At 44.2% G+C, this 21,023-nt stretch overlaps 1 protein-coding gene across 1 annotated transcript in view; it reads left to right on the plus strand.

The window, feature by feature from the left end:
- Positions 1-21,023, plus strand: part of ERO1B (endoplasmic reticulum oxidoreductase 1 beta) — an 88,656-nt gene that overhangs the window by 990 nt on the left and 66,643 nt on the right. The window contains exon 2 of the mRNA XM_085895770.1: positions 3,913-4,079. Coding sequence (XP_085751896.1) covers positions 3,969-4,079 — 111 coding nt within the window. The 5' untranslated portion in view covers positions 3,913-3,968. The remainder of the gene's footprint in view (positions 1-3,912; positions 4,080-21,023) is intronic.

Raw genomic sequence — 21,023 nt, forward strand, 5'->3', positions numbered from 1 at the left:
CAGTCACAATTTCGTTTTTCGACGATGTCCGTCAGTCAGGATGTCCGGCCGTGGGTCCAGTCACAATTTTAGTTTTTTTGACGATGTCCGTCAGTCAGGATGTCCGGCCGTGTGTCCAGTCACAATTTCGTTTTTCGACGATGTCCGTCAGTCATGATGTCCGGCCGTGGGTCCAGTCACAATTTTCGTTTTTCGACGATGACCGTCAGTCAGGATGTCCGGCCGTGGGTCCAGTCACAATTTCGTTGTTCGATGACTGCGAGGCGGCTCAACGGATCGTTTTTAGCTCGCCTGTTCGAAGAACAGAGAGCTATAGCGATACCCCCGGCGTGAGCGTCAGCGTGAACATGAAAATGTTAAAGTTTTTGGTGTAAGTTATTTTTTCCTTTCTAATGTTTTTATCTTCCACACTAATTTTTATACACCCGATTATTTATATATATATATATATATATATATATATATATATATATATATATATATATATATATATATATATGTATATATATATATATATGTATACCGTCCGTCCGTCCGTCCATTCCTGTCCGCACTCTAACTCCCAAAGTTTTCAACTTTCACGTTTCATATTTGGTACATAGGTACAGACTGTGGAGACGGTGTGTCGCGACATATGTTCGTCATCTAAAGTGGTTGCCATGGCAACCAGGATGCTGTTTTCCATCCGTTCCTGTCCGCACTCTAACTCCCAAAGTTTTCAACTTTCACACTTCATATTTGGTACATAGGTACAGATTGTGGAGACGGTGTGTCGTGACCTACGTTTGTCATCTAAAGTGGTTGCCGTGGCAACCAGGATGCTGTTTTCCATCCGTTCCTGTCGGCACTAACTCCCAACACTACATATTACTTTTTCTTTTACATGCATTTCTCATGGCAAGGCGAGTACCATAAAATTCGGACCATTGAGCGCATCGTTATACAAGCTGCATCCCCTATATTTAAAAAAAAACTAATTTAAACACACACGCCACACTGGTTTATAAGCTGCAAATGTTGCACAAAAAAAACAAGCGCTAAAACGTCCGAAAATTAGCCACAAAAAGTGATCGATCTTGCTTTGAGTCTAATCTGGACAGTGGAAACACCCCAACCATCCACTGTATGTGTGTTAACCCAGTCTTCAAGTTCGTCTTCCAGTTCGGGCCATCGGCATTTCCTACCTCTGAAAGCCTTTGTTGACTTTTTTTTTCAGTGAGAAAGTTCGCCCCTCTGAGTTTTGTATTCCTCGTGTGGACCTCTTGTTTACTGATTACAATATACAAATACATATATTGCTTTAAAATTATTTGGATCAGACTTCACTGCATTGCTTTATAAAAAATATTATTAGACTAGTGTTTTAAAAACGATAAATGTATAAACAGGCGAGCATTGGGTGGCTTTGACACCACTCTGGTTAACCTCCCATTGAAATGATGGTGAACATTGAACTGATCCATGAGGTTGATTCGCAAAACCAAACGGAGTCCTTTTATTTAATTTGTATCGAGCTGGTGAGGTAATTAACTCGAAATGTAATCCCGCGAACGTTACATCCAATGATACCATTTTCTTACTTCCGGCAGCGAAGGTAGATGGAGGTTGTTTGTTTATATATGGAGGTTGTTTGTCTGTCTGTGAGCATGATATCTCAAAAATGTGGACGATTCAGATGAAATTTGGTGGACAGGTCGGGTGTGTGACAAGGATGAATTTATTCGATTTTGGTGAAGATCTGTTTCCGGATCCGGCTACTATAATTCTTCAATGATTCTTCACCATTGAGGGAGAGGTCAAAAAATTATATTTATATATATATATATATATATATATATATATATATATATATATATATATATATATATATATATATATATATATATATATATTGTTACGGTTGTGGAAATTCGCATTACACCATAAAGAGTCCTCAGGTGAGATATATCGGTAAGTTCATGTGTAGTTAGCCCAAACCCGTTGTATAGAGGGAATATGTGTGATTCATCCGGGCTGCGACGCTTTGAGTTAGCCATTTTTCTTTCTCTATTGTTATTTTGGACCATTAAGCTGCCAACAACTCAAACACCACCACCTTTGCCACTTTACCTCCACAACTCCATCCCACAAACGGCATCCACCAACCACCAAACCACCACAGCAAACCCCCCACCACCTTCGCCTTTCTCCTTCCACAACCATCGACCCCACACCACCAGTCAACACCAAATGTCATGCTGTCCAGGGCCCGTTCGGTAATTGATGCCGAACGCGTCAAGCCGCGGGTACGAATGCATTCCTCTCAGGGATAAATTCGGATTAGGAAGGGTTCACGCCCCTTTTTCTCCGTCCAATGGGCGAGCGTCAGGCGGTATGGCCCCGCCTCCAAGCGCGATGAATGTGGATTCTTCACGGGAGAGAATTCGGATCAAAAGAGGCTCGCGCCCCTTTTTTCCACACCAATGGCTGAACAGAGGGTGCCATGGCCCCGCCTCCAATCGCGTTTTGATCCTAAAATCTGCATTCAGGCTCCTCCTCTGGTCTATAAAGACTCGAGCACAAGGCGACTCGCACCGTTGCAGTTCGGGCTGGTCGAGTGAAGACAGAGGTCGTCATCGAGGTTGCAGTGTGGGGGTCGCTCGTCTCGTCGTTGGTGCCGTCTCGTCGCGGGATTCGAGCCAGCCAGCCATTCCCCTCGCTCGACCCTGAGCATCGACAATTCTCCCCCCACCCCCATCCGCGCTGAGATAGTGCCGGTGGCCCCGCTCCTTCCCCACCGTAACCGTGGTGCCGACCCAACCGTGCTGGCGCGGAGTACGCCGGAGAGGGCTCACCGACCACGCCAGGGGCACGGAGTCGGGGCGCAGCTGCGCGGACATTGCGGCTTGCCTGCCATCACGTCACGAGGACGCGGGTAAGACCTTTTCGGTCTCGTGGACCTGGCCGCTCCTCCAGGCTCCGCGCACTTTTGGTCCACGGACCTGTCTGCCTCCTTGCCTGTGAGGGTGGCTTTCGTTTCCTTTGCTTTTGAATGAATGCTGTGGTGCCGTCAGACAAGTATCATTGTTTAAGTGTTTTAAATAATTATAGTCTGTAGTAGTGCTTTTCCTTTTGTTGCATTTTGTCTTGACTGTTATACGTGCATTACTGTATGACTGTGAATGCGTGCTTGTGTGTGTGAAATAAATGTGCATTGTGTGAACTGTTTCCCATTTCGTTGCGTCCTTTTTCTCCCCTTATTGAAAACTCCATCTTGCATCACGTAAGGGATTGATAGTGAGTTTAACACACCCGGTAAATAATCTGAACCGTTGAGGTCGACGATAACTCCGCTCTGTTATCCCTGCAGCACAGAACGAGCCGCTTAAGCGGTTCGTGTCCGGAGTCGACCTGTGGCGTGGTACAACTCCTCGGTACGCTACTCGCGCGGGTACTTAGGTATATCGACATTCGGTGATTCACCCTATTTCGCGTGGGTAGAATGCGGACTGGGTTGTAGTGAGGTTAAACCCCCACCCGTGACTGGCTCCTGGCTGTAGTTCCAGGAGGGTCACGACTGAATTGTCCATTCCGGTGGGCGACGCGTCGTGATTCGAGTTACGTGGCCGATCGCACGCCGGCGGGTGCGAATTCGTAAATATATATATATATATATATAATGTTTCAAAAAATTCTTGACCCCAATATGTTCTCCTGGATCAAACAATGCGTGGTGGAGGTGTCGGAATGCGCTCCACCGAGTGTCATTCTCGTTGCTGCGTGTCTGGTCGTGGTACCTCTGTTATTGGCACATCACCTGACACAATCTTGGACCTATTAGACGTCTGTCATGGCTATCTCTGTTTGATTACTTGTTTTGGTGAACACATTTGTGGGAACATTAAATCAGGAGGACTTCCTATCCATTAACAGGATTCATTGATTGTATCAAAATCAACACCTGATTCAGAACAGGATTGTGCCGTGGCATGATGGGTATGTGTCGACCCTGTTTCTTCTTGCCTCTACTACTACTGCTGGTCCTCACCTTTAAGCACCAGGATGGAGCCAAGTCGAAGACGGGTGACTGCTTCTGTCAGGTGGGTGACTACACCTTTGTTTGGATGCTTACAGTTCTTCTGATTGGTTGATGGCATTGCAGAGTTTTATTTGATGTTGGTGTTATTTTGTTATAATCCTGACATTGTTCAAAGTTAGGTGACACGTCGATGAATTTTTATCCACTTTCAACTGCTGGGATCATAAAGTACAATCAGGTGAAAATGGAGTGGTTTAGGTTGTACATGGCCCTGAGCGAGCTGTTCTGCGAACCTGCGAGGCGAGTATAAGCATTCGGTCCTGTGGGCATTTAGTTTGGGTGGAGGAGAGGGTGGAGAGGATGAGGAGGAAACCAAATGGCTGCTTGTAAACAAAAATTGCCTAACAATAATAGTTAAATGATCACAAAAAAGACAAGATTGAGGATTAAACGATGCAGAGCGAGACTTTGTGATTATAGATTATAGTAGATCTGAGAACCAGTATGGACACGTGCCACTGTTGCAATAGCTTTTCATATTTCTTCAGGAACATACGAGGCTAATGACTTTCACAATAAATTTCCTCCGTACATATCGCAGACAATATGTCGGTATTGATTTGTATCTAGTGAGATAACCCAAAGGGAGTGTCAAAGAGACAGGCTTCATTCGTTTGGACTCGCACAGCGAAGGCTTTTTTTTTCAGCAAGAACTGGTCAACCGAGATGCATACCTTATCCTGACACACAATACAACGGAATTCCAACCTCTGTCAATTATGATGGCAGCTATAATTACCTCCGCCACCAATAACAATTGGTATGTCTACTGGAGGTGATTCCATGACTAAAGTCACACAAGACCGTTCAGCATTCATCTTGGATATCACAGTGAACTTTCGGTAATTGAAGTATCTTGGGCTTGCAGTGCGGAGGACCTGGAATGACAACCTATGACATTCAGGGGCTGACACGATGCCCTTGAGGTACGCACACTCACCTCTGAGCTGACTTGCCTAGGTTTGAATCCTGACCTCGCTATAAACTGTAATCCATGTGTTCTACAGGCAGAGTGATTCATCAATGCGTGTGCCGTCCCTCGGATGGATGTTTAACGGGCGTCCTGTCTGCCAGCTTTCATAGGTGGCTATTAAAGATCCCATGGTCTCCTTTGTGAAGAGTCAGTGAGCTATTGCCAGCACCATGACCAAATTCCAGCCATAACTGGCGGAGTGCATTGCATCAGCTGTGCCCTCAGCCAATGATGCTAAACTGCAGCTTTGTGTCGCTTATGAACGAACTAACATTTCATAAAAGGTAACCTCCCAAATCAATGTGTTTGTGACCTTGGAAGTGAACTGGTAGGATGCACCCATCACACAGACACAACTATAATAAGCGGTGGAGAATAAGACAACTGCAGCCCAGGACTAATCATCTCTCCATTGGACATGATGCATGCTCTAGGTTCAAAAAAATAGAAAAAAGGGACCACTGGGCCCTGGCCTAATGTTGTAATCAAAATTTCGTAGTATTCTGACTGGTCTGTGTGGAGAAGAAGATTTTTGAAGGAATTTACGAAGTTCGCTATTTTGATCTCCTTAGTCACGTGACCGGAACAAGCTTTGCAATCTCTGTTACCAGTTAGGAGCAGAATGTTGCTGCCAAATTTCAGCTGGATTGGCCCAGCGGTTTGGCCGGAGAAATCGAAATGGGAGATGGATGGACAGACAGACGGACGGACGAGCGGACAGACAGCGCATGATGCCAATAACTTATCTGGAATTTAAATTCCAGATAAACTAAAAAATCAACTTGTGAATAAATGAGTTCTTTGTGTTACGGTTAAATGAGACTACTTTGTGTAACTGTTTGTACAAGGCTGCTTGGTGGCCCTCTATTAATGTCTTCTTTCTTTGCTACCCAAGGTGACTATGGGTGTAAAGTTTGCTGGGTGTAAACGTTTTATATATATATATATATATATATATATATATATATATATATATATATATATATATATATATATATATATATATATATATATATATATAATCCATTGATCTTTTCCAGCCACCTATGAAATGTGATCCATTTTGTTAATAACCTTATTTGTTGTGTTAGCTGTATATTGATGGCTGGGTACACACAGTTGTACAACCCCAATACTTGCACGTATCAAATTGTTGTTGACTTTTATTATTGCTGGGAGATTGTTCAGATGTTTTACTCTCACTTCGTCTCATGGCATAATCTTTAATTTACTCTCTTATTGGGCATTTATTCCACATCCAAGATATGTGAAGGAGCTTGTGTTTGGGGGTGGGTGGGGCATGTTGTTGTCAATGCTGAAGTGACGTATTGAGGGGGTGGGGTGGGGGTTGTTTGTTGCTGTGATGCTTTGTCACAGATGTTTATTCTCATCTGAAAACTGTTTGACAAAAGGAAATTCTTTTTTTTTTTTCTGAGAAAGAAAATGATGAACGGTCAATTGCATTGTATCTCTGCTCTGAACCATTTATAGCTCACCTGGACATCAGTCCGGTGAGCTTATGTGATTGAATAGTGTCCGTCGGTGAGTGAGTCAGTCAGTCTGTAAACACTTCAGTCATTATTGCTTGAAGTAAACAAACAATTTTGATGAAACTTGGCTCCAATCTTCATATCCGATGCCTAACGAAAGTGTATTGACCGCATCAAAATCTGCGCTCATTCAGGGGGTCCACAAGGGTTTATTGCCCCCCCCCCCAGTCCAAACTAGGTATTTGCTCTCTTCTGCAAAACTATACACACAATCTTGATGAAACATCACCAGTGATGTACCATAGTGTATCGTCTTCATCAACATCTGCGCTCATTAAGGGGATGTACGGGGGTGGGGGTGTTTGACCCCGTGAAAATCCGTATTTGCTCTCTTCTCTGAAACGACACACAATTAAAATGAAACTTGACCACAACCTTCATCACCGATGATGTACCAAAGTTTGTTCACGGCATTAAATTGAAAAAAAATCATGGTCTAAGGGGATCTGCGGGGGGTTTGAGTGACTGTTGCTCCTGATTCAGGTGAGCTTCAGGGCGCGTGGTCTTATTTTTACCTTCGCCACCGAAGGTGAAGGAGGTTCTACTTTTCACTCCTTTCTGGCTTTGTTTGTTTGCTTGTTAATTGCCGGAATCCTTCGGATTTCGGCAATTATGTTGGTCGGTTGTGTATGTCATTCTGTGTGTCTGTCTATCTGTTGGGTCGCCGAAATAGGTGACCCTTATTGTCAGTAATTCTGTGTTTGTTTGAATGTTTGTTCGTTTCTCATCAGCATAATTGGTAGTAAACGTCGGCGGATTTTGACCAAACTCAGGTGGAAGGTACATCGTATGACCTAGTGCTTTGGAAATTGTGGCGATTGCTTGGGACGCTTTGGTTCCCCAGCAACAACCGAAAAACCTTCAAAATCGGTACATCAGTTCACGTGAAATCAATTCCGAAAGCCATTATCCCACGTAGGGTTTTGAAATTTGGCACGAATGATCTACAGGTGATGCTCTATCAAATATATTCCAGATTTTGTGATATATGGAATACTTTACCCGCAGCGCCCCCTACAATTAGGGTATGCGCGAAAATTGAAGGCCCCCTCGCGACCAGGTGAGTGCATCGATACGAATGAAACTTTGCAGGTTCATGGTACTCAATGAGTACTACAACTTTTCCTCAGGATGTATTGACCGATTTCGCTTCGGTCAGGGGTCAAAGGTCAATTAGTGCAAAAATCGATAATATGTGCAGCTGGAGGTGCCTTCGCGCCAAATGCTACTCCTCCTAGGGTTATGGTCGGATGGTCATGAAAATTCACACGAATCGTCTGGAATACATTGTGCACAAACGATCGAGCCGGATTTTCGATTTCGATCTTTGTTCACCCACAGCACCCTCTCGAACTTTGGGGATTTCCGATTTCAAACCGCATTTTCGGTACTTTTCATTCAAATGGATAACCGAGTAGTAATCAGTAGATGGAACTGGATGAGATTTGATATGCATAATCTTAAGGTGATTCCCTATCCGCTATATGACATCCATTTTGCTCTTTATCTTATAGTTTCCATGCTCGGCGACCCATCGCCGCCTACCGGCTTGTCTGTTTGTTTGTGTGTTTGTTTACCCTGCAGCAGCCACACCATTTCAGCGATCATGACCAAACTGGGTACAGACGTCGGCCATGGTCCAACTTAGACACTTGTCGTTTTTGGTGAATCTAGGTCAAAGGTCAAGGTCACCGAAAAACTGAAATGCTTATTTTCGCAATAACGTCCACTAAAATGGTCGTATCGACTTCAACCCAAATCCAAAATGTGCATCTTCCAATACTGCATCCAACCATGTGTTTCATTGGGATGTCACACCAACACCCTTCTTAACGGTCAGGGGTCGAATGTCGGGAGGTCAGGTCAAAAATTTCAAATTGTGATTAAAAACGCCATTTCAAGTCCGATTGACTTCCAAGTTATGATCATGACCAAATTAAGTGCGATAACTCATTAAACAGTAGCAACCTTATGATAGTTGCCCATCATTTGAAGACTTCAAAACCGAGCTACTGGGTGCTTATGAACTAGAGGATAATGATGAAATTCAGTTTAAACGGTGGACATCCACCGACAGATCTGAGCTGAGCTCCATGGTCCTGCCTTTGGAAGAATTCATTAATAAATTCTGTGAACGCGTGGTGAAATTAGTGAGACACGACTTCATTGCCAAGGCCCAATCTCAGTTTCTGAAAAATAAGAAAGATGAAATCTGTGAAGGAGAATTTGTCATTATTGGAGACTTCTCAGAGAACTATTCGTTTGTCGTACAGGATGCGGCCCAAGGATTCCATTGGAACTGCTCTCAAGTGACAATTCACCCCTGGGTTTACTATTTCAAATCGGACGATGGCAAATTAAACCACGATTCGTTCACGATTATATCAGAATGCAATACTCACGACGTTGTCTCAGTCCACCTCTTCCAAAGAATGCTCTTTGAACACTTGAAATCTAGCTTTGGAAATGTAAAGAAACTTTACTATTTCTCAGACGGTTGTGCTGGCCAATATAAGAATTGCAAAGCCTTCATAAACCTATGTCGTCATAAATCAGAGTATGGTATTGACGCAGAATGGCATTTTTTGCCACAAGTCATGGCAAGGGCCCTTCAGATGGCGTGGGAGGTACAGTCAAACGGGAAGCAACACGTAAGAGCCTGCGTGGTCCTTACGACAGTCAAATTATTTGTCTAAAAATATTTTCGCCTTTGCTGAAAATGGTTTGAATGACATGAAGTTTGGTTACAGGATCCAAGAGGCGTATGACGCTGAAGAACGAAATCTGGAAGAAAGGTTAAAAACGGCCAAAACCATAGCTGGAACTCAAACACTTCATGCTTTTCATCCCTATTTCTGAAACTGCTCTTCAAGTACGCAAATTCAGCCTGAGCGAGGAACACCGAATCGAGTCAACTATTTCAAAATCCACACCAACTTTTAACGGGAAACCCTCAGGTTATGTCACAGTGCACTATGATGGAAAATGGTGTCTTGCCTGCATCATGGAAGCCTTTCAGGACACTTATGAAGTGAAACTGAATTTTCTTCATCCAAACGGGCCCACAAATACTTTATTTTTTCCTGACATTGAAGATCACTGCATTTTAGACATTTCTGATAAACAGGCAATCCTCCGGTTATGAGTGTCTCGACGTACGACGTTTGGTGGTTACGACGCATCTCCCAAAAATTATTAAGAAAAAAACCAAGCGCAAAAACGTCCTAAAATTAGCCACAAAAAGTGATCGATCTTGCTTTGAGTCTAATCTGAACAGTAGAAACACCCTGACCATCCATGCCATTGGCATTTCCTACCTCTGAAAGCCTTTGTTGACTTTTTGCAGTGAGAAAGTTCGCCCCTCTGTAAGTTTTGAATTCCTCGTGTGGACCTCTTGTTTCTTCATACCGTACTCTTACCAAATCAATAGCTCTCTAAATATATTCTGAGGTCGTAAACTCATCACTGAAGAAAGCAGGGAAACACACAAACAGCCGCGGCGATCAGGGAAGACACTTGGAGTGTGGATTGAAATTTTTCTAGCTCAGCTGTGGTTTACCTCGCTCATTCTAGGTTTTTCAAGTTTCGGTTAACAATGCAAGGTAATAAACGTAAATATAAATACCATGTAGATAAATAACAACGTCAATCCAAGTAAGAAGAATAATGTCTCTGTGATGAGTCAGGAAAATTAATTGTCTTTCTGCAGGAAGAGGACTTTTACAGTGAGTTTTGAATTCACGAAGTGTCAAAACCAGGTTTGAAACTTAATGTGAATCTAAACATTGACTGGAGACTGACGACGACGACTTGATTTGGCCCGAACGCGTCATCGGGAAAACCCGCAACATCGGAAAAATCCATAAACAAGCAGCATCGTTATTTTAGCCGCAGAGGCCGAAGTTGAGGGAAAAAGTTGCGGCTAATAGTCCGAATTTTACGGTCGTGATTTGGCTGGAAGACCACCATCAATGGCGTATCCCAATGAGCCTTATGTTGATTCAGAAGGCTAAAAGATTGTTTGAGGAATGAGGGGCAGAACACACTAAAAGGTGTGTTCAGACTTGCGCGGAAAATCGCGTTACGACGCGTTGTAGGAACGGAACTCCGTCGTAAGTCGAGGACCACTGTACTTCTTTCCGTAGAACCAAAAACTGCTACAGGTAGAACCTACACAATCATCAAAAAAGAAACACAGCTGTCAAATAAAACATTGGTTGGCAAAAAATCTTGACTATAATATGCTAGGAAAAACTCTTACTCTTACTAGTATCGCTTCCAGTTCCTGCATGTGCATGTGGAAAATTTATGTACAATATACTGATATAGTGTATTGGAAATCTTGTGTTCAAATATTGTGCTATGTATTGTGGCGTATTGTGTGTCCAGCACCCGAGTCCCCGAACAATAAAACCATCATCACACTTTAACCCATTGAGATCCCATTTTCATTTCTGCTGAGGTGTTGGAGTATATGAAGGGGTATTCTCGCACGAAAAAATCAGGACCATCGGTTTGGCTGGGGAGCGGGGGCCCAAGGTCAAAGGGCGCCCCAAACTATAACTTTTTGAATTACTGTTTCGGAGTGATTTTACTTTACGCGATTCGAAAGATCTCGCTTTTACGAGCATTTTGATACCAAGATCAGCCAAATCGGACCACTACAACCTGTGATATGGCCTCTGGAAGATTGTAGGGCATCCAGGGACACCCAAATTTGGGGGGTCCCTAAAATGGGCCCCGATGGGCCTACAAGTCTAAAAGTTGGTATTTTGAGTTTTTTTCACCCATGTGAATAAATGACCAACATATGGGGAGAAAATGTCGTATTAGTGTCTGGAGGGTGTGTACACTTGACATGGAATGCCCCATATACTTCATGAAATAACAACTTTGGGTCAACTGTATGTGTGAATGTGAATGGTTTCCAGATTCCTAACACTATTGCCTACCCATCTTGTCAGCAAAGTATTCGGCATGCTTTGCCAGCCAATTGCAAATGCCTTGCTGTTCATTTAAAAGGAACACACCTTTGGGCCATGTTTAGTTTGCAAGTGACTTGCTTTTGCTGCTGTATTTCAAACAGGATGCCCCATGGTCCTGTTCCTTTCAATTAACATATTACTCGGCCATGTGTAACCGGAACATGAGCAACAGGAACGAAAAAAATTCTCACCCCAAAAAAACGCTTTTCTTTTTTTCTAAAGTAGGAATTGCAAGCAATCGACGTCGATTCTGGTTTGCCACTCGGTTTACTTTTGATTCCATGGATGGGATCTATTCCACCCATCACCATTAAGTACTCCAATGAAATTGTTGATAAGGAACGGCTGGCTGCGTCATATTAAACACCATCCAAAGTATCAAACAATCTATAGAATCTCTTAACCAGAACCGAATTTCAAAATTTAAATGGTGGAATTGACCTTAGCAGCAATTCCGACGAGGAAGTGTTCCTTTGAACATTGACACTCCGGACAATGTTTAATGTGACCGCACTGGCTTGGCAAGCGATTAAGCAATCAGTTCCAGCAAACATCACCTGAAGACTGCCAGAATGTCAAACAATGCCTAAATTGGACAAATGAACACTTTTTTTTAATTTTTATGTTTTTATTTTTTGTTCAGCAGTCGGAACTGCTGCTGTGATCAATTATGAAGTTTAAATTTTGAAATTCGGCTTGAGTTAAGAGATTATCGAGGTTATCATGTGCGGAAATGAAGTAAAGCCATGAACACTGTCATCTCTGGGCATTTTTTAGCATTGCGTTGTATCCAGCGATTTGTAGGTATGATGATGATCAGACATTCGGTGACATGAGTGAGGAAAGTGGTGGGGGGGGGGGGATCATGAGCATTTAATCTTTAAACCATTGCAGCCTGTTCCAAGTCGAGGCATTGTTGAGCAGGCCGAACATAATTGAGATTGTGACCTCAGCAAGCTAACAGGGCTCACTTGAGTATTTATCAAGGATGACGCCTTGATAAAGGATAATAAAGGATAATTAAATCCTTGATAAAGAACATCATGGTGGGTGATTACACGTACTGTTGGTCTGGTCGCTCTGATGGTTACCATGCCCAAGGAGTTGCTGCAGCTGTGTCCAATAAGCTGACACCAATGATGATTGAGGTAACACCGGTCAATGAGTGCATTATGAGACGAAGGATTCATCACTCCTTGGGTGTCATTTCCCTGGTCTCTGTTTATGCTCCGACTGAGGCGAGTGATCTCACCGTGAAGGACGCATTCTTTGCATGCTCGAGTCTGTGGTTGATCAGTGCACCAGGTGAGTTATTCTTCTAGTCTTGAGGAATTTCAATGCATCGACTGGAACTAATAGGGATGGTTATGAGACATGTGTTGGTCCCCATGGGTCTGGAACTGTGAACCAGAATCGCATGAAGTTCCTTGACTTTGCAAGAAGTCATGGACTTAGGTTGGCTGGTTCATGGTTTCAGTGCCCACAGGCTCATCGCTGGACTTTGATTCCAACACTGGCGGTGTGGCAAAGGAGAATGACCACGTGCTCGTTGATGGTGGCTGGAGGATGATCCAGAACGACAGGGTCCACCGGAGTACTGAGTTCCTCAATACTGACCACCGGCTTGTTGTAGCAACTCTGAAGTTGCAGCTTAAATCCAGGAGAATGGTCCCATCCCAGCCTAAGCTGCATGTTGGCAAGCCAAAGGATGACAGGGTAGCTGAGGAGTTTGCCAACAGGCTGAGTGGAGATTTGGGGGGGGGGGGTCTGGGTGCTTTGGGGTATCCTGAAGAGTTGTGGAGTGCCTTCAAGATGACCATCCTTGATGTTGCCGGAAGATGTCTTGGAACTCACCATAGGGCGAAGGAGAATTTTGTCTCTTGGGACACTGGATACCATTGACCAGCGTCACAGGACCAGGCTGAATGGCAGAGCTGAGCTGTTCAGGGAGCTGAGGCGTAAAACTGTACGTGCACCAAGCATGGACAAGGAGTCCAATGTGCGTGGAATCTGTGAGGGGGTAGAGCATCACGTGGTCAAGTGATGTTCGTCCTGCTTACAGAGGAATTTGCGCATTGCTTTCCGCAAAGCCCGTCCCTCGGTGTGCTGCAGTAAGAGCGGAGGGTGGTGGGCTCTTGACGGAGGAGTCCGAAGTGAATGTCCGCTGGGCCGGTTACTTTGAGCGGCTGTACCAGGCTGATATGCCAGCTGTCGAGTTGGATGTCAGGGTGTTACAATCCCGATTGCTCACCTTCCAATCAACTGTGGTCCACCTTTGTTTGTAGAAACACAGGCTGTGGTGAACTGGTTGAAATGGGATAAAGCTCCTGGGATCTGTGGCATCCATGCTGAACTTCTCAAGGCTGGTTGAAATGCTGCATTCGTGTTATTGCAAGCAGTTCTGTGCTCTGCTGGAACACAGGCATCATCCCAACTGACTGGAAGATGGGCTTGTTGTCCCTCTCTGGAAAGGGAAGGGTGATCGCCAAGACTGCAACAACTACCGAGGGGTGACGCTGCTCTCAGTGTTGGGCAAGGTCTTTGCTCAGATAATTATTGATCGGGTTCGCCACCATCTGCTTGAGTACCAGTGTCCAGAGCAGTCAGGCTTTACACCAAAGTGGTCAATAATTGACCATCTCTTTGCTCTTCGGATCCTCACCGAACACAGACAAGAGTTTCGGTAGGGGCTACTTGTAGCCTATGTTGATCTCTGTAAAGCGTTTGATTCAGTGAATCGGGATGCACTCTGGAAGATTCTTGGTCTTCGTGGCGTGCCACCAAAATTAATCGATCTGATGTCTGAACTATACTCTTGTACTGAGAGTGCTGTGAGATGAGGTGGTACCATCTCTGACTTATTTCCAGTTGTTACTGGAGTTTGTCAGGGGTGTGTACTGCCCCCGACACTTTTGAGCCCTCGTATGGACTGGATTCTGGGGAGGATGTCGGAGAGATCAAGCTGTGGTGTATCGTTTGGGAATGTCAAGATCTCTGACCTTGATTTCGCAGATGATGCAGTCATCTTTGCAGAGACTCTAGATATCCTCTTGGGGGGCCCTCGAGGTGCTGAATGAGGAGTCTGAGCCGCTGGGATTATGGGTGTCCTGGGTCATAACTAAGATCCAGGCTTTCAATGACATCTTGGATGCTGCTATCCTGTCTGTACATGTGGTGAGGATGTTGAGGTCGTGGAGAGATTCACTTACTTTGGCAGTGATATTCATGTCTCTGCTGGCTGTGAACCAGAGGTCAACAGATGTCTGGGTCGGGCCTGGGGAGTCATGGATTCACTGTATCGCGGGTGTGGCGCTGCCGGTACCTGTGCAGGAGGATGAAAGTCTGAGTCTTCAGGTACTTGGTACTTCCAGTCTTGCTCTATGGATTTGAGACTTGGACTCTCACCAGGGATCTGAGATGGAGACTTAATTCCTTTGGTACCAGGTCTCTTCGGAGAATCCTTGGCTGTCGCTGCTCAGACTTTGTGGCAAAGGAGCGGTTGCTGACAGACTCAAATGAGATTTGTTACCTGCATCATCCGTGAGCGTCAGCTGCGGCTGCACAGACATGTGGCTCGTTTTCTTGACTCAGATCCTGCTCACCACATTCTCTCAGTGAGGGAGCCTCGTGAGTGGAGGAAGCCAAAGGGCCGACCCCGTGCCTCGTGGTTGCAGCAGGTTGATCGGCATCTCAAGAAGATGGGGATGGGCCAGGCATCTGCCTGGGTGATGGCCAGATGGAGGCCCCTGGATTACTAGGGGAAAGTGGACGCAGCAACGCGCTGTTCCGGCGCATTCTCCCATACCTGACCTGACTTGACTGACGAATGGACTGACACACACACACACACACACACACACACACACACACACACACACACACACACACACACACACACACACACACACACACACACACACACACACACACACACTGACATTTATTACATCTGCCACAGAAGGTGAAGAGGGTTATGTTTTCACTCCTTACTGTCTGGCTGTTTGTTTGTTTGTGTGCAGGATATCTCAAAAAGTTGTTGACGGATCTGGATGAAATCTTGTGGTCAGATTGGATGTGTAACAAGGATGAACTGATTTAGATTTTGGTGAAATCCAGATCTGATAATTTTAAAAGTGATTCTTCACCATTGAGAGATAGGGATGAATTAATATATAACATGATATTTGAAGTTGTGGACGTATTCGGATAAAACTTGTTGGACACGGGTGTGTGGCAAGGTCGAATTGATTCAATTTTGGTGAAGATCCGAATCTGGATCTGTATACGAGAATTATTTAACTGTAAAAGTGATTCTTCACTTTTGAGAGATAGGGCAAAAAAGGATATGCAGAATGCTATTTCAAAAATGTATTGGGCCCGATATGTTCTCGTGGATCAGGCATTGCATGGCGGAGGTATGCACTCTACCGAGTGCCCTTTTTGGGTTTTTTATTTTATTATTATGTTATATTGATGTGGAAATTATCCTTTGGGGTTAAATAATCTTTAGTGTCACAGTTATTTCAAGAGTATTTATTTAATTAAGCATATTGTGCTCTGTGTTAATAGACAGGCATTGCATATGCAACAGATAGCTGAACCCCTTCCGATTTTCTTTTCCATACCCAGTTTTCTGTCTCGTTCCATATCTTCTCCATGTTTCGTCTCCCCATATGCACAGAATTCTTCCCATCTTCAGCGAATTGTAATCGGTCCATGGCATTGCGCTTATTCCAGGCAAGAAGATTGGATTAGAAAGCATTGACACCCCTGTATCACCACCAATCGGAGTGGGTGGGGGGAGGAGGGGCATTGACAAGCACACCAGGATACGATGCCACCTCTTGGTAATGCCACCAATCGGGGTGGGTATCGTCAGATCAATAAGTGCTCTTGCCCTTGAATTAAAGAACTCATCAGGGGCGATCCAAGTGGATTGAGATCGACCCGTAGGAGGAGTTGTGTGCCGGGGCTGGAAATAAAAGTGCGAGCGATTGCTCGCTCAGGCCGGTCGTCGGTCGTCATCGTCTCACCTCGCTTGCTGTGTTTTGTGATGGACAACTCTGTGCGGATTGCTGTGCTGTTCTGGGACAGACCTGGCCTGGGGTTGCCTACAGACATCTCGGTGCCCTGGGAAGCTGGCGCAAGCCTTGCAGTTCTTGAATATTGCCCAACAACTGAGTGTCAACCCATTAAAGAACAGAGCGCATGAGGGTTGCTGTTCACCGCAGTCGTTGTGGTTCCTCAACATCTTTTGGGAGTTGCGGGCCTTCAAGCTCGTGTAACCTTCCAGTGGGATGTTGTCGGCTTTCCAGAATCCATCGTACCAGGCCGGGAGGGGGAAGAATTATTTTTTTTGGGGCGGGGGCGGGGCACTTCTTATATCTTTGTCGAACGAATGCGGGTCCAAGCCCAAGCTATTTTGCAAAAGTGACTATATATCTGATCTGTTCCGTGGGCATGAGTGCTGCTTCGGGGTAAGGGAAATTAGAATCCTTGCTTCATGTACAAATCCTGTTTCGTGCTTCATTTTGTAATGTGTATAAAGTGCCTTGGTCTCTGGCTCATCCTGCTTGACTCAACGGTTTCATCTGGTGGCTCTGAGGTATAACCTGTTGAAGGTAGATATTGGTTGCGGTCTTGCATCGCAAGAGTTCCCGGCATCACTTGGGATTTGGTTGCTCAGCCAAAGGTAAGATCCATCATGTGATTGCCGCATCCTTGGAGGAGTTTTAAGATGTTGTTTTTTTCCAACATGGTGGTTCATTGTTCAGATCAGAAAGCTGGTTATTGAAGCGGGAGTGATGAGTTGCTCTGGTGCATTTGTTTCGCTGGTAAGACAGGTAGTCATTGTTGATTTTTGGATCTTGTTCAGGTTGTGTAGGTGAGAAGCTGAAGCTAAATGGGATTGTGATAGCACTCGTTTTTCTTTTGTTGTGGCTGGGATTTTTTTTTTCTTGTTTTTTTTTTTTTTTCTGCGTTTCAACTCCTTTATACGTGCGTCGCTCCTGTTCTCCCAAAATAATTTTGGTGATGAATATTTTGTAAAATGCATGAATAAAAATAAAAATCATTTGGGCAATTTTTTTTTCTCTTTTTCTTTTTTAAAATTTCAATTTTATCTAGAAAATTTGTATGATGGCATTTCAAAGGAGAGGATTCTACATCTTTGTGCGAGAAATTGCCAACATAGGTTGCTCTCTAAAATGGCAGATTCCAACACGCGAACAGCTATCCGACATTGCTTTTGGAGCATTTGGATGCGTCTTCCAAATAAATCCTTGGTGTGTTAAAGAGAATGTGCTATTTAGATGGAATAATGTAACAGTAGAATGATGCAAAGTTATCAAACACTTGAGAGTTAGCTTTAAGGCATTAAATCATGGGGATGAAGTCCTGGTTTACCAGTAGAAAGTATATGTGCAAGCGTGAAACTACAGAAGCCTCGAACTGATGTCGCACTCGATGAGGATCTGGTTGAGGGAGGAAGTGATGGTCAGAGAAGAGCAATTTGGATTTATGCCAGGCTGGAGCACTGTGGACACGATTTTTGCACTCAGACAGATGGTTAAAAAGTACAGGACAGAAGGAGCCACATTTGGTGTTTGTTGATTTGGAAAAGGCCTCTAATAGTGTCGCGACAAGAGTTGTGGAACTGTGAGAGATAGAGATATATATATATATATATATATATATATATATATATATATATATATATATATATATATATATATATATATATATATATATCTGTGCCAAAGAAGTGTGTGAAGCTGATCCAGGATATGTACAATGGGTACTCTACACAAGTGAGAAGCAGTGTTGGGGTGACGGATAGTTTCATGGTGGAAGTTGTTGTGCATCAAGGCTCTGCATTGATCCCATTGTTGTTTATTAATATGATCGATGGTGTGATATCTGATGTGAGAACACAGGCACCATGGAGCATGCTGTTTGCAGATTATGTCGTATTGTGTGCTGAAAGTAAGGGAGAGGTAGAATTGAAATTGGAAGAATGGAGGAAGGCATTGGAAAATCAGGATTTGAGGATTAGTCGGTCAAAGACGGAGTACATGAGATGATACAGTAAGTAGTGGAGAGGTAGAGGGAAACTGAGTGGTGATGCAAGGGGAAAAGGTCAAAGAGGTTCAGACGTTTAAGTACCTGGGGTCAATAGTGTGGTTGGATGGGGAGATGAGCATCAGGATACAGGCAGGATGGAGTAACGGGAAGAAGGTTTCAGGAGGGCTTTATAATAGAAAGATGCTGATGAGACTGAAGGGAAAGGTGTGCAGAACGGGGGTGGGACTGGCACTGTTGTGCGGCACAGAGGCATGGCTGATGATGAGCAGGTTGGAGCGAAGATTATATGTGACTGAAATGGTTGTGCGGTGTAATGCAAGAAGATCAGGTGAGGAACGAATAGATCAGAGGAACTGTGAAGGTGGTTGAAGCATCCAAGAAGGTATAGGGAAGTAGGTTGAGATGGTATGAGCATATGATGAGTATGTGGGTGGAAGGATGATTAGAATGATACCACCTGGAAAGAGATGGTGGGGCAGACCAAAGAGGAGATGGAGTGATTGTGTGGAAGCAGAAATGAACGAGAAAGGTGTGGATAAAGAATGGGTATACGATCGATCCAAATGTTGGAGAAGCATTCGTGTCGGCGACCCCACTTGAAGTCGACTGATAATGCTGCAAAAGAAAGAAGAGTCATGGAGATGAAAAACAGTACTTCCGTGGTGGTACTCTGATGAGAAAACATGAAATGAGGTGGAGGAGAACTGTAGGGTAGTGCAGTTGGTAGTGTGCTCACGTCTGAGCTGTCTGGGTATAGATGCTCCCCTTGTCAGGTTGAAAATTATTCATTGCTCTTCCACAAGCCTCAATCTGTGCAAGGAGGACATGGACTGAAAAGAGAGAACACCACAAAACAAAAAATACCAATCGAGTGCAGTGCTAATGGAAGGTGCAGCATCTCAAAGTATGACTGTCCAGTTTGTATTTTGGTAATTGTGCATGTTAGATAACGAATGGTATCGTTTTTAAAAAGTAGGCCATTTTGTGCTGGTTGGCTTTCTTGCATATAGATCAAATGAGTTGCTGTTCATTCAGGAATGTCAGCTTTTGTAAATGATTCCTCAATATGGCTGACAGTGCCCCCATCCCAGTGGTAGGCAGGGAGAAGACAAGCTGGTCATCTAATGCTGGGATTTATAATATCCTCGTCACCAGACTTGAGCGTCCACTCTGAGTCGAGGAGGTCGGTAGTTCGCATCCCGTCTACCAAAGACTTTAAAAATGGTATTTGCTGCTTCCTTGCTTGACTCCCAGCATTTAAAAGTGGATAGAGCATGGACAAGCAGCCATCGGGTGGCAATGGTAGTGCATGCTTTGGGGCTAATGACCTCCTGAATCACAGTTCCTTGTAAGGAAATATGGATTGTATTATCTACTTTCACACCATAGACCAGCTGGGAAATCCCCAAACTATTGCTGCTCCCATCATTTTGTTTTAATTAATCACTTGATTTCCCATTCCATTAATTTTGAACTTTCATCACTTTGCCAATGACTGGTTGACTTCTTCTTGCGTATGGCAGCTTAGCTGCCAGGGTAGCTATCATAACTTGGAAGCACGACTGTGTCGCTGATGCAGTGCCCCTCTACCAGTACACATTGGTACTCATTTCTCTGACCTTGGAAGGATGACAGGCTGAGTCACTCCTCTGGTGTATTAATTCAGCGGCCAACGGGGCTTGAACTCAGGACCGTAGGATCCCAAACCACCACCCTAACCACTGAGCCAACACTAGGCTACTGGTTGACTGAGCGGTTTGTAATTGAGGAATTTTGGCCATTATTGTGGACGAACTGGGTATCTGTTAGAGAATATCAAAATTGATGGCTTGGGTTGTTTATCCTTCGCAACTGGACCCTAAGTCATTCTTGTGGTTAACGTACAAGCTCCACCGTGAGCTTTTGATCAATGTATAAAATAGAAATATAGGAACCAAAAACATTTGCTTCAGTGTTGTTGCAATACGGGTCATACGGCATGGCCTAATGCATCTCGGTTTTACATGGCAGGATTTGAAGACTGGCAGACTGAAGACATTTCTGAAAACTTGTCTTTGGTTCATGAAGTAACCAAATTACTCTGGTATGAGTACATAATATGGAGACAGATTTGTAACGTCCAATTTCATGGTACTAGCCAAAAGTATTGCTTTGCTGGAATTGTTTTTTTTTTTTGAATTGTGCCACGCTCCGTTCTCCATGCTCTGACAATTGGCTCCCTCTGATTTGTGTGCGTATGACGTTTTACGTCCACGTCACATACTTCCGAAGGTCTCCGTGCTCCGATGTCCCTTGTGCTTGTACTTGTAGAACTCGTTTTAGTGATTCATTCAGTAACCCATATGACGTGTGGT

This window comes from Eptatretus burgeri, chromosome 9 (genome assembly GCF_056783735.1).
Source record: "Eptatretus burgeri isolate ZD-2024b chromosome 9, Ebu_testis_v1, whole genome shotgun sequence".
In the NCBI taxonomy this organism is placed as follows: Eukaryota; Metazoa; Chordata; class Myxini; order Myxiniformes; family Myxinidae; genus Eptatretus; species Eptatretus burgeri.